The following is a 14149-nucleotide window of genomic DNA, read 5'->3' as shown; positions in this document are numbered from 1 at the left end:
AACGAAGACCCAACGCGGTCAAAAATAAATTAATTAAATAAATAATTTTTTTAAAAAGAGTCAATATAACTTATAAAAAAAACAAAAACAAAAAGTACCAACAAACAAAAGTCCAGGACCAGATGGCTTCACAGGCAAATTCTATTAAACACTTAAAGAGCTAACACCTATTCTTCTGAAGCTGTTCCAAAAAATTGCAGAGGAAGGAATACTCCCAAACTCATTCTACGAGGCCACCATCCCCCTGATACCAAAACCAGACAAAGATACCACAAAAAAGAAAATTACAGGCCAATATCACTGATGAACATAGATGCAAAAATCCTCAACAAAATACTAGCAAACAGAATCGAACAACACATTAAAAGGATCATACACCATGATCAAGTGGGGTTTATCCCAGGGATGCAAGGATTCTTCAATATACGCAAATCAATCAACGTGATACACCATATTAACAAATTGAAGGAGAAAAACCATATGATCATCTCAATAGATGCAGAGAAAGCTTTTGACAAATTTCAACACCCATTAATGATAAAAACTCTCCAGAAAGTGGGCATAGAGAGAACCTACCTCAACATAATAAAGTCCGTATACGACGAACCCACAGCCAACATCATACTCAACAGTGAAAAGCAAAAAGCATTTCCTCTAAGATTAGGAACAAGACAAGGATGACCACTCTGGCCACTTTTATTCAACTAGTTTTGGAAGTCCTAGCCACGGCAATCAGAGAAGAAAAAGAAAAAAAAAAAAGGAATCCAGATTGGAAAAGAAGAAGTTAAACTGTCACTGTTTGTAGATGACATGATACTATACGTAGAAAATCCTAAAGATGCTACCAGAGCTCATCAATGAATTTGGTAAAGTTGCAGGTTACAAAATTAATACACAGAAATCTGTTGCATTCCTCTACACTAACGACGAAAGATCAGAAAATTTCAAGAAACGATCCCACTCACCATCGCGTCCACCCTCAGGGCGGATTTGCGGTCCGGCCTCCTTCCTGGGCTTTGGGCCCGCGTTCCACTCACTTCCGGTCCCTCTTCGTGTCCTGTGAGGTGGAGGCCTTCTACCCAGGTCCCCCTCCTCCAGGGACAGGTGGCTTTTCTGGGAGGACACTGCCCAGGGCTGCGAGGCGCCCCCGACCAGAACAGAAACTGCTCCGGTCGTTTCAAACAGGGGATGCAACACAGGACTGGTCACCGGTAGGGCGGGCGGTGAGGAGGGCGGGGCTCAGGCAGCCAGCGACCGGCAAGAGCGGGGCTGTGAGGGGCACGGGGTGCACAGCGCCCAGGCCTCTCCCTGGAAGCTGCCGGAAGCACCTAGGGACTGTCAGGGCAGGAGCTGGAGCCCCAGGCATGGCGGAGGGATGCCCAGCCCGGCCCCGCCAGAGCGTCTCCAGGAGCTGGACGTGCAGCCCGCAGGGTCCCCTGCGGGCACAGCCCCGAGACTGGGAACGTGGAGGACAGCGTGGCCCACCCCGCTCCCCAGCGGTGGTGTATGGAACTGCTCCGGTGCCGTGGGTCGGGGATGGCCACGGGGACACATTGCTGTATGATGTTAAACAGCTGTTCCACTGAGAACGACAGTTAGGAAAGGCGGCTTGAAATGACTCTCGTCCCTGCTCTACACGGGGGCGGGGCACACCTGCCCACTCTGACCCCCCCCGGCCCGGGCCTGCTGCCTTGTTCCTCTGCACTCTGCTGTGGCCCACGGGCTGCTGGGCTGGTAAGGAGACCCTGCCCTACACTCAGGGACTGAGCCAGAGCCCCGAGCCCGGGGGACAGACAGTGGAGCTGCTGCCCTCGGGCCCATGGGTTTCCTGCCACTGGCTGTTAACAGCCGAGGGCAGCCTGCAAACCACAGGGCAGACATCACCCAGGCCTCCCGCCGGCCTTCCCCACCCCCAGGCCTCTGCAAGAACAGCCTCTGCTGCCCCTGGATGGTGGGCCTGCCTTTACCCGACGCCAGAGGTGAGGCCCTGGGGTCTTTATGCCGGCCTCTGGGCTCGCCTGTGGAGGTCCCACCTCCCTTTCATGTCTCTGTCTGATTTTTTCTTTCTTCTTTCTTGCTATTTATAATTTACTTTATCTTGCTGGGATTTTTCTGTTTCCTGGCAAGCTACCTTAAATCCGGTCAACAATTAAAGTTTATAAAAATAGAGTTGCCATATGATCCAGCAATTCCATTCCTGGGCATATTTCCAGACCAAACTATACTGCAAAAAGATACATGCACCCCCATGTTCATAGCAGCACTGGTCACAATAGCCAGGACAAGGAAGCAACCTAAATGTCCACTGACAGATGGACGGATAAAGGAGATGTGGTACATATATACAATGGAATACTACTCAGCCATAAAAAAGAATGAAATAATGCCATCTGCAGTAACATGGATGCAACTAGAGATTAGCATACTAAGTGAAGTAAGTCAGACAAAGACAAATACCATATGATATCAGTTACATGTGGAGTCTAAAACATGACACAAATGAACCTAACTATGAAAGAGAATGGACTTGTGGTTGCCAAAGGGGAAAGGGGTGGGGGAGGGATGGAGTGGGAGTTTGGGTTTAGTAGATGTAAACTGTTATATATAAGATGGATAAACAACATGTCCTACTGTAGAGCACAGGGAACTATATTCAATATCCTGGGATAAACCATAATGGAAAAGAATAGAAAAAAGAATGCATATATATCTATAACTGAAAAAAATAAAAGTTTAAAAATATATATACATATATACGCACATCTGTACACTTAATGTACATAAGTGTGTGTGATTCTGTATATGCATATCTATCTCTATCATCTGTATGGATTCTACATGCCTGTCTATCCATATCTATATCCAGATCTACAGCGATATCTGTATCTACGCCTCTGTAGCTACATCCATACCCATTTCCACGCCTAATCCGTATCTACACCTACACCTGCCTCACCCCAGTCAGCAAACGTCCCCTGATGTCCCACAGGAAACGCCAATCCAAGACCCCTCCCCGACAGCTAGGGGGACCCTGCCCAGCTCAGAGCCCAGAGCCCCCTTTACAAAGTGGAGACCCAGGCCAGGGGTGTTGGGGACCCGCCTGTGGTCAAAGCACCAGGGCCAGACAGAGCCTGCTGCCGGGCCTCCTTTTGCTGGATGTGCCTTCTTCAACACCTCGGAGGGTTTCTGCCTTCCTTCTAACATAACCCCTGGCCTTCCAATCCCTTGTCGCTGTGACCACCGGCTAGAAGTCACCCAGGTGAGCACCATCCTGGCCCTTCCTCGCTGTCTAACAGCCAAACCCGCAGTCACCGTGTGTTCACAGAGCTCAGGGCTCCCAGCTACAGCTGGGTGCAAGGGAACTTCCACACCTGGACCCCTCCCTGCCTCACCAGCTGGGACCGGGGGCTTTCCCTAGCTCCGCCCTCCCCCTGCGCCGGTGAGCACCCCGTGACCCCCATGCGGCCTCGGCTGTCCCCCATGTGCCCTGGGCACCTACCCCACTTCCGGACGCCCCCTCAGTGCGGGACGCGCACTGTACGTGGTGGGCGTGGCCACTGCTCGTGTTACCTTCGGGTCACCCCCCCGCCTGTCCATTCTGTCTCCCCGACCCCTGCACAGGGTGCCCTCTCTTCCCAGTGAGGTGTCTCATGCCCCCAGTTAGTTACCAGGGCAACAGGCTCCTGCCTCTCCTTCAGGAGATGCTTCTTCGTGGAGGCTCACCTCCTTCCCCATTCCCCATGCTGCAAAATCCTCCAGGAGGATATTCCCACCCAGGTGCCACCAGGGATGGAGACTGGCCCGTCTCTCCATCGCCCTCTCCCAGGCGCCTACGTGGTGACACCCAGGGCAGTGCCTCCCCCACCCCCCATACCGAGTTCTTTATCAGACAGATCAGGGTCTCAGATGGACACCGACCCTAACCTTACCCCATACACAGCCTGCTTCCTGGATGCCGGTGGTGGCATCCAGCCTCGCTTCTCTCTCCCCCCGGCATGCGGGGTGTGGTTGTCGCCCTCGTCCAGACCCCCGACACCTGGCGTCTTCTCAACTCGACCACACCCACTGTTTCTCCCTCCCTGGTCGGTTCCCCCATGCTGGCTTCTGCCTGACCCTGCACTGACCCGCACTTGAGCCACTGCAAGCGCCTGGGGGTCCCCGCCCTCAAATTCCTCCTCGCGCCCTCATGGCCCACAACCCCTGGCCCGGCCCACCTGGCTGGGTTGGCAAGGCCCGGTCGCCCTTCCAGGCAGGTCTCTACCTGCCCTCGGGCTCCCAGCTGGGTTTGTTTGGAAGGAGACGGGCGCAAGAGGTCTGTCGGGGTGCTTCTCCCCTGCCCCTCCGTGTGTGGGCGCCTTGCGTCTCCAGTGGTGGTTCATCCTCCCCAGGGCGGTCCCTCCACCCAGGCGCATGTCCACTGAGCCCCCTGCTACCCACACCCAGGCCAGGGGTCAGGGGCAGCCCCCAGGGCCCCTGCAGCTTCCTTGGGACTCTGACTGTGGTTCCCGAGCTGACATCCTCTAACACTGGGAAGGATTAGAATCCAATGTAGAGGTGCAGGAATCAATCAAACACGGAGAACTGGCACTTTCTGCCAGGTTCAGGAATCATTGGAAAGAATTTGTCTTTAATGACGAAAACAGTTGAGAAAAGTCAGCATACTGAAGACTCTGCCGGGCTAATCCTCTGATTCCATTTTAACATGTATAACTGAGGATTGATTCTAAATTTGTGATTTAAAATTGGACCTTGTCAGAGAATTTAAAACATTTGCAAACAATACCGAAATGCTTCAGAGAAGTTGAGATTTGGTATAAGTTTAATATACTAGACACACTAGCGTTTTTTAAGCACTTAGGGGAATTTCTGCAATGATATCAGGCATTCAAGGTGCTTAAAGAGAAAAGAAAATACACCCCATTTATAAGTGTCATCTTAAAAGTTCAAGGGAATTTAATTAACTAAGGCAGAAATGGAACTGATCGTTGTCTAATAGCATCTAATCTGTTCAATCTGAGTTAATCAAGCATTAATCAAAGAAAAGGGGAAGCTGAGTGTTCTTATTTTATTTACAACCACAATAGTATGATCTCTAGGTTTAACTTAAAAGCTTAAAGCAAACAGGTTTGGAAAGGTGTAACTTCAATAAACTGTATATAAATTTTTAAAAACTAGCCTTAAATAATCTTTTCTGTGACCTAAGTCCCTACAGACAAACAAAAACCTGAATGAAACCCCAGAAGAAAACCACAAAATCCCAAGGACCCCAAACCAATTAGAGTTCAGCCCCACATCAGCAGAGCTCGGCCACAGGAGACCCCGAGGCCTGGCCCCTGGCCGCTTCCCCTCCATCCGTGGGTATTTACAGAGTGCTCAGTAATGCTCCAGGCCCTGTGCAGAGCAAGCGTGGCTGGCTTACGGTCCTCGGAGTGGTGGCTGGGCGGAGGCTGGTTCTCAAAGTGGGTTCCCTGGACCAGCAGAGTCAGTGACCCTTGGGAATTTGTTGGAAATTAAGATTCCTGGCTGGGCTTCCCTAGTGGCGCAGTGGTTGAGAATCCGCCTGCCAATGCAGGGGACACGGGTTCGAGCCCTGGCCCGGGAAGATCCCACATGACACAGAGCAACTAAGCCCATGTGCCACAACTACTGAGCCTGCGCTCTAAAGCCCATAAGCCACAACTACCGAGCCCGCGTGCCACAACTACTGAAGCCTGTGCACCTAGTGCCCGTGCTCCGCAACAAGAGAAGCCACCACAATGAGAGGCCTGCACACGGCAACGAAGAGGGGCCTCCGCTCACTGCAACTAGAGAAAGCCCGCACGCAGCAATGAACACCCAACGCAGCCAAAAATAAATAAATAAATGAATTTTTAAAAAAAGATTCCTGGGCTCCACCCTGCCGTACTGAATCCACGTCTCTGGGTTGGGGCCCAGTGATCTATTTTAAGGAGCCTCTAAGGGATTGTGGTGCAGCTGGAGTCTGAGAACCAGGCCCAGAGACCTGCCTCACCCTTCTGGTAGGTCTCCTGGCTCCTCCTGCTCTGCCTGTGAACGTGCTCTGCTCAGCGCTCTGAGTGGTGGAGCGGCTGTCACAGCATCCTGGGGCCTCAGTGAGACAGGCTGGGACCTGGAACCTGGGCCCCTTTGCTGCAGTGCTTGCACCTGGACACACGTCTCCTCCAGCAATAAATACAAAGAAACTATACGGGACTAAAAATAAATGCACGCATGTGCAGCTGTGGCAAATTCTGGACAAAAGATACAAAAAGACCAAGTAAAACCCAACTGTCACTTCTGAAGAGCCAGGAGCAAAATCAGGGTGTTGGGAGCCAAAGCAGGGCACCGCACATGCCCCCTGCACTCAACACCACCTAAGCGGTGGGCAGACCACCTGAGCCACGCCTCCAGCCCGACCCCTGAACACACCCCTACCCTCACCCCGTGTAAGGAACCAGCTGGCACCCCCTCAGGGAGCAGGCAAGCAAGGGAAGCTGTTGTTTGTTCTTTCCCCACCCACCCACACCGCCCCGCTGCAGCAGGGGCCCCAGTAAAGCCTTGCCTGAATTTCTTGTCTGGCCTCAGACCAATTTCTATTGATTGGGGAAGGTCAAGAACCCTGGTCGGTATCATCAGGACTCAGCGTCATGGCTAATTGTGATTCTTTTCCCATAAAATGTCCTAAAAATTGGGAAGTCACTGCACACACTGGCTTCCTCTTGTTTTAAATCCAGAAACAGCTCTGAACCTCAGGCTTGGTTGCTGGTGGGTGGGCAGCTCATGGCCCATCTGCTGCTGCAGGACTTGGTCAGTTCACTGGCTGTCCCCAAACCCTGAGTCTTGGTCTCTCTGAAGAGGGGCAGGAGGGCACGGGAGTGAGGTCAGAGGTGACAGCGTGGGGTTCACATCCCTGACCTCCGGCTCTGGCTTCCCAGCTGCTGGCAGCCTCGCTCCCACACAGCCAGAGCCCCGTGGGCCACCCGTCATTTCCAGGCCGTTGGAGTTGCCTTGTTTCACAGTTTGGACCCATGACCAAGCTCAGTCAGCTTCCCCTGGAGAGAGGGCCTCACCAACTGGGGCACCAACAGCTGCCTAAGTTACTCTGCCCCTGGATGGGACGCTCTTCGTACTGGCCATGTTGATAATTAAGAATAATCAGGGACTTCCCTGGTAGCGCAGTGGTTAAGATTGTGCCTGCCAATGCAGGGGACACAGGTTCGATCCCTGGTCCAGAAAGATCCCACATGCCATAAAGCAACTAAGCCTGTGCGCCACAACTACTGAAGCCCGGGCAACTAGAGCCTGTGAGCCACAACTACTGAAGCCCGCACACCTAGAGCCCGTGCTCCACAACAAAGAGAAGCCACCGCAATGAGAAGCCCGTGCACCGCAACGAAGAGTAGCCCCTGCTCGCTGCAACTAGAGAAAGCCCGCGCACAGCAACAAAGACCCAATGCAGCCAAAATATAAATAAATAAATAAATAAACAAATTTATTTTTAAAAAATAGGCCTAAAAAAAAAGAGAGAGAAAACTTAAAACAGTGTTTCTTTAAAAAAAATAAAGGGGTAATCAGGTTAAAACAAGGTCATCCAGGTGGGCCCTAATCCAGTGTGACTGGTGTCCTTCTAACGGGGAGCACACGCAGGGGGAGGGGACGTAAAGACACAGGGAGAAGACGGCCATGTGATTGGAGGGTCGCCTCTACAAGCACCAGTGTTCACAGCAAATACCGGGAGCTGGGAGAGGCAGGAAGGACCCTCCCTGGGAGCCCCCAGGGGGCGCAGCCCCGGAGACTTCAGACTCCAGCCTCAGTGCAGTAAGAGGAGGGAGCCGTGGCTTTAGGCCTCCCAGGTGACTGCACTCTGTCAAGGCTAACAGATCCAGTGTCAAAAACTCTTTGATTTGGGGACTCTGGTGTCTCCACTGGGCAGAGACAGCTAACCAGCTGGTTAGTTAGGCTTGAGCTAGGGTGGGTCTGCGTTCCGGCCCCTAGTACCAATGGCTAAGCTGCTTCCCCATCCTGGGCCTCTGAGCATTCTGTGTGGAGCGGGGTCACGGCACCTCAGAAGGAGCACTTGCGCGTGAAGGGCAAGGAATTGGTGACCTGGTGACCTGGTCGTAACCCACGACCTGGTGCTGAGGGCTCAAACCCGAACTCTCCTGGAAGCAGGGTCCTTTGGCACCCCAGGTCCACTGTCCTTGAAAGCCCTGCCCATCCCTCTCCAGATGGGCTGTGTCACGTCACGTTAATCATGCTGTGACCGCTCCTCTGAGCCGTGAACAGAACCCAGGATACTAGCCTTTGACTGGGCTCCGAACCCAACCTGATTTTATCCTAAGAATACACTGAACCAAGGCGGTGAAAGGCCTGCACACTGAAAACTACAAGACATTGATGAAAGAAGTTGAAGAAGACACAAATAAATGGAAAAGTATCCATGCTCACGGATTGGAAAAATGTTGTTAAAATGACCGTACTACCCAAAGCAATCTACAGATTGAGTACATCCCTATCAAAATGCCAATGACATTTTTCCTCAGAAATAGAACAACCAATCCTATAATTTGTATGGAACCACAAAGACCCCAGAGCAATCTTGAGAAAGAAGAACAAAGCTGGAGGCATCACACTCCCTGATTTCAAACTACATTACAAAGCTATAAGAATCAAAACATATGGCACTGGCATAAAAACATTCCATAGATCAAAGGAACAGAATACAGAACCCAGAAATAAACCCATGCACACATTGTCAGTTAATTTACAACAAAGGAGCCAAGAATATACAACGAGGAAAAGATAGTCTCCTCAATAAATGGTGCTAGGAAAACTGGACAGCTCCATGCAAAAGAGTAAAACTGGACCACTATTTACACCATACAGAAAAATTAACTCAAAATGGACTAAAGATTTGAGCATAAGGCCTGGAATCATAAAATTCCTAGGAGAAAACGTCCTCTCTGGAGCCTTCTCTACAAGCTGCCCCCCCAGGAGCAGCCGTGGGGAATTCGGATGCTCACAACCCCCATCTGCACCCTGCTTTACACACATCCACCAAGACAAGCCCACAAAACAGGGTGGGTCTCCTCGTTGTCATCACGCAAACTCCCCAAGCCGAGGACCAGCTTTTACAATTTCCAACCCCCCCCACCAGCCCCCACGTTAGTGTAACGCAACAGAACGCGTGGCTTGAGATGTAAAGTCACATCCAAAACACAATCTCTTGTTTCCATATTCATAAAGTTTCCCAGTCCCGTTGCCATCGAGGTTTCTTACATTAACCTAAGTTTTGGGGCCTTACGTCCCCCTTACTGGTAACACGCAGCTCACGGAACAACCAGGCCAAGAGGTCTGCTCGGCAGACGGTCCCCTCAAGAGGCCTCGGTGTCCAGGCAGTGACACTTACCCTCATGCCCAGCTCGATGTTCTCCCCACCGTACACCTCCATGCCCGGGTCCAGCAGGCCGATGTCCCCGAAGTACTCCCGGTCCACCACGAAGGAGCAGCCAATCATGGCCGGGGTCCTGGAGGGAAGCGGACGGTGCGTGAGCCGGCTGCTGGTGTGCGGCCCCGGGTCCCCACAGCCCGGGTGGGCTCACCATCCGCTTTCCAAGTCCTCACACCTCAGCCCTGCGCTCCTCACCTCCGCTTGGTCACTGTGCCCAGGGCTTGGGACACAGGCAGGGTTGCCTAGGACTTGTCTTTGCATCAGAGATGACAGAAACCAGTGTTCAATTCAGGCAACTTAGTGTGAATTTTTAAAAATCTGTTTAATCTGAGTTGTTTAGTTGCCCTGATGATCGGTCACTTGCCTACCTCCTTCGTTATTTTATCTGCGTTTCAGGAGTCAGGGCTGTAATGGGCAGTTGCACAAGGCTGTGCACTGCTCAGCTCTACGGAACCTCCTCAATATCGGACTCTCTCTGAATGACACACCTGGAAGTTGTGCAGTACACAACCTGTGCAGCGGTCTGCAAAAGACTGCCAACGGTACTATTATCCCTGTAACAAATCTATCTACAGCTACATATATTTAAAATGCCAGTAAATCTTGCCTTGTCCCAAGTCATTGTACCTGTGAAATCATGTGTCAATGTGCTGGTTATAGTTTTTTCTAAAATGCATGAACAATCTATCAGTGTTGAGACCTGCACGGGTCTCATGGAGCAGCGGTGGTCAAAGCAGGACAGGGTGAGACAGAGTGGCAGAGAAAAGTGGACGGTGTCCCTGTGAATAGACCTGCACATTTGCTGGCTCATTCATTCATTCCTGATACATTCACATCATGAATGCAGGATATACTGAGTGCCTATTAGTTGGAGGGGATAAAAAAGAGAAAGGAAAGAGAAAGGAAAAATATCTTGCTAGCAAGAAGTAGGCATAGTCTCTGTTTTGTAAGAAAGCAGGACCTTCCAAGCTTTTGAAGGACGTGTTTCCCTCAAAACAAAGACACCTCCCTTGTAGGCTGAGGGCTTAGTTTCTTCCGAGCTCTGAGAGGACTAGTAAAGGCTCCCCACTGGGGCTTCCCTGGTGGCGCAGTGGTTAAGAATCTGCCTGCCAATGCAGGGGACAAGGGTTCGATCCCTGCTCAGGGAAGATCCCACTTGCCACGGAGCAACTAAGCCCGCGCGCCACAACTACTGAGCCTGCGCTCTAGAGCCCGCGAGCCACAACTACTGAAGTCCGCGTGCCTACAGCCTGTGCTCTGCAACAAGAGAAGCCACCGCAGTGAGAAGCCCGCGCACCGCAAAGAAGATCCAATGCAGCCAAAAATAAATAAATAGAACAAATATATATTTTTTAAAAAGGCTCCCCATTGTCCCCGAAGGCCCCTGTGGTCCTAGCAAGGCTGAAGGCTAAGGCTGTTTCCTGCTCTGTTTCCCCCACTGTGCCCTCCCGCTGCTCCCACAGGTATGAAGTCACTCATGAAAACGCCATGATAAATTGTTCTCAATCACAATTTAAAAGAAGCATTTCTTTTAAATGTGACTAGGACATCAGAAGCAAAGGCCCATAAGTTGTCCAAGAATAACAGAGGCATTAAAAGGCGATTATCCTTTTATTTGTAAAAAGATCCAATTTGTTCAGTCATGACATTTGAGCCACAAATCTAACAGCAATGAAATTTTAATGTCATCTGTGATGTGTAATAGCAAGCGTTTGACGGTTTAAGTTATAGTTCACCAGCGAAGAGAGATATTTCTCTCATTTTCTTAACGACACAAAAATCTCAGGTGATCTCTGGTGAATAACTACCAAATCCCTGCCAAGTCTGTTGTAGCTAGCAATAATTTTTTTATTACTGCTCAGAGTTCCAAAATAAACTTAAACTCAGAAGGCGATGGAAGCAGAATCAGCTGGCACTGAATTTATTTGCATGAGAACTTCTTGCTGTGTTTACAGAAAACAGCCAGGGCGGAGGGGTTCTCAGGTTTGGCCAGGCAGGGGGAGACTTGTCGTCCTGGGGTCATCCTTATATCGGGGCTGACGTGCAGCATGCCGGGATATAGCAAGCAGCATCTCTGCAAAGGGTCCTCACCTGGGCTCCTGCCTTGTAAAGGCAACAGACATGGGGATACACACAGATGCATGGATGCACACAACACACACGCATGCATGCACAAATACACACATGCAACATACATACAGGCACACACGGGTACACGGACACATGTAGACACACACGCAACACACCGCCTACAAGGCCAGACACACACCCAACAAACAGAGGTACAGATATACAGACACATGTAATACACGTACATGGTCCCACAAATGTACCCACAGATACACAGACCTACACGTACACACCCAGATGCACACAGGTACATGCAGACACACATATATACGCACACATAACACCCAGAGAAACACACATGTGCACCCCCCGCACACATAAGCACAGACCCACGCCTGCAGTGAACACACACAGAGACACACCCAGACACCCACACATAGACAATACACGTCCTCGAGTCCGTGGAATTCCGGAGTTCTGTGTAAATGGGAGCGGATAGAATTAAGATCACAAATGGGTCCTTCAGCCTTCAGGAGAGTGACAAGGGACAAGAGAGTCATCTGCTCTTGGCGTCTTGAGGAAGAACACGTGCTCGCAGGCAGGGCACGGCCAGGCAAGCAGCACAAGCACAGGGAAGGTGTGTGCAGAATCTTGCAGACTCGCTGCCACACCGGGTGCAGGGGTCACACACACTGGTGGCGAGTTTGTGGAGAGACTGGTGTGGGTTGTGGCTCAACTGCCTTGGAAAAGTCCAAAGCTATGAATAGAGAGCCAGCAATACCTGTGCAGTGATGCAACGATGACCCGGCTCGGTGCGCACCGGCTGTGTGACCTCGGGCAAGTCACTCAGCTTCTCTGGGCTCGGCTTCCCCACCCATAACATGGCAGGATGGTGCCTCCTCCACAGGCTGCTGTGCACATGAAAACTGCATAGAGGAGTGTCTGGAGCCTGGGAACCGTTTGCTGTTATTATTTTATGCCCTGATTCCACAGCTGGCATTTATCCTAGGAGACTAATCCAAAAGCTATTCGCACAAAGCTGTGCACTGCAGCGTGAGTTATAGTGGCCAAAGGGAAATCAACTTACAGTCCATCAGTGTAGACAGTCGAATGAATTTCGAGCCATCCCTTTGATGGACTGTTACTTACCCAGCAGGCGAGGTGCTTACCAAGACCCCCAACACCACGGGAAGTGACGGCTCAGGAGAGGGTAAGTGACAAGTCAGCAGGAAAATGTCACTATCCTACCACCGTGACCGGAGAAGCAATTATGTGTGAATGTGTGTGTGCATGCGGGTCTATGTGTGGTCTTGCGCGTATGTGTGTGTGTGTGTGTGCGTGTGTGTCTGGGTGGGCGGGTCTATGTGTGGTTTTGTGTGTGTGAGTGTGTACATGTGTCTGTGTGCTTGCATTTGTACCTGTGTGTGCGTCTCTATGCACGTGTGTGCATCTGTGTGTGAGTTTGCGCATGTGTGTGTGAGTGTGCGTGTGTTACTTGGGGGCTCGTTCCACGCTCCCCGGCTTGGTGGGGGGACTGGGTGCTGGGAGGGGCCCCTCTGCCACCCCCAGAGCGTCCCCCTTTCCTCCGGGCTCCTCTGGCCCCACTGGTAGCCGACTTACACCCACGGTCCCTCCGCGTCCACCAGACACACTGGCCCGGATCTGGACTCCCCTGCGGGGGACGGGGTGCAAACCCTCACACGAGCTCCACGGCCCCTGGAAGACGTGAGCCGCGTGCGCCAAGGGGCTGCACTGCCCTCCCCGAGGCGGGGGTCCATACGGCGCAGCCAAGATGCTCCGCACCCGCACCCTGCAAGCAGTTCAGAGCCATGTGGAGACGGGGACAAACACGCCACTGGTCACGGGTCCCGTTTCGACCTCTTCAGACCCGGGAAGCAGCTCCATTTCAGTGACGGCGTTTGCGCGTGCGGCCAGCCGCCCCCAGCATGCAGGACCCCTGGGCCCACGCCAGGCCTGCGGGCCCCTCACTCCTTTCCACGTGCAGGGGAAGCCGTCTTTCTCCTTCTGTCAAGACTGAGGTACTTCCCTCCAGCAATCCAAGCCTTCTTTTCACTCCTTTTTCTTCCTTGAGCTTCAAGGATAATGAATGGTAGGGAAATTTCCTAAAGGAAATCTTCACACGCCAGCCTCTCCGGGGCTAATTTCCCACCTGGGCTCCAGGGTGGGTGTGCGAGCTGCTTCCTTCAGGAAAAGGGCGGCGGCTCCGCGCCCAGGTCCGAGGGAAACGAGAAATCCCAGGGCGGTTTTCAGGAGAGACCCTTCCAGGCCTGCGCTGTCCCCGGGGATGCAGTTTCCCAGCCTGGGGTCAGGGTCTCAGGATGCGCAGGGTGAGGGGCTCCATCAGAGGGTGGCCGGGAGCCTTTTCTGCAGGCACTGGGGTGCCAGGGCTTCTCCCGAGGGGTCTGCTGCTGCGGGGAGGTTGTGTGAAGACCCTTCCCTGAGAAGGGGGAGAGTAGGGCCGTCCTCTGGATAACAACGTTGGAAGCAAAGGACCTCGAGGCTGCCCCTGGAGTCCTGTTCCTCCTGACCCTCCAGCTCGCGGGGCGAGTGGAGCAGGCTGCTGGGAGCGGTGGGGACTGTGGCGCTGCCCCTCCCGGGGGATCGGTAGCT

General features: G+C 52.1%; 1 protein-coding gene across 1 annotated transcript in view; it reads right to left on the bottom strand.

Moving 5' to 3' along the window:
* The window catches only part of GALNT9 (polypeptide N-acetylgalactosaminyltransferase 9), a gene marked incomplete at its 5' end in the record, with an annotated part of 94215 nt that overhangs the window by 27041 nt on the left and 53025 nt on the right, over window positions 1-14149 (bottom strand). The window contains one exon of the mRNA XM_082640619.1: window positions 9407-9524. Within this exon, the coding sequence (XP_082496745.1) occupies window positions 9407-9524 (118 nt within the window). The remainder of the gene's footprint in view (window positions 1-9406; window positions 9525-14149) is intronic.

Source organism: Mesoplodon mirus (genome assembly GCF_964341445.2).
Source record: "Mesoplodon mirus genome assembly, chromosome: 13".
NCBI classification, from domain to species: Eukaryota; Metazoa; Chordata; class Mammalia; order Artiodactyla; family Ziphiidae; genus Mesoplodon; species Mesoplodon mirus.
Note: the sequence above shows the minus strand (reverse complement) of the source record. Positions and strands in the feature narration are given on the sequence as shown.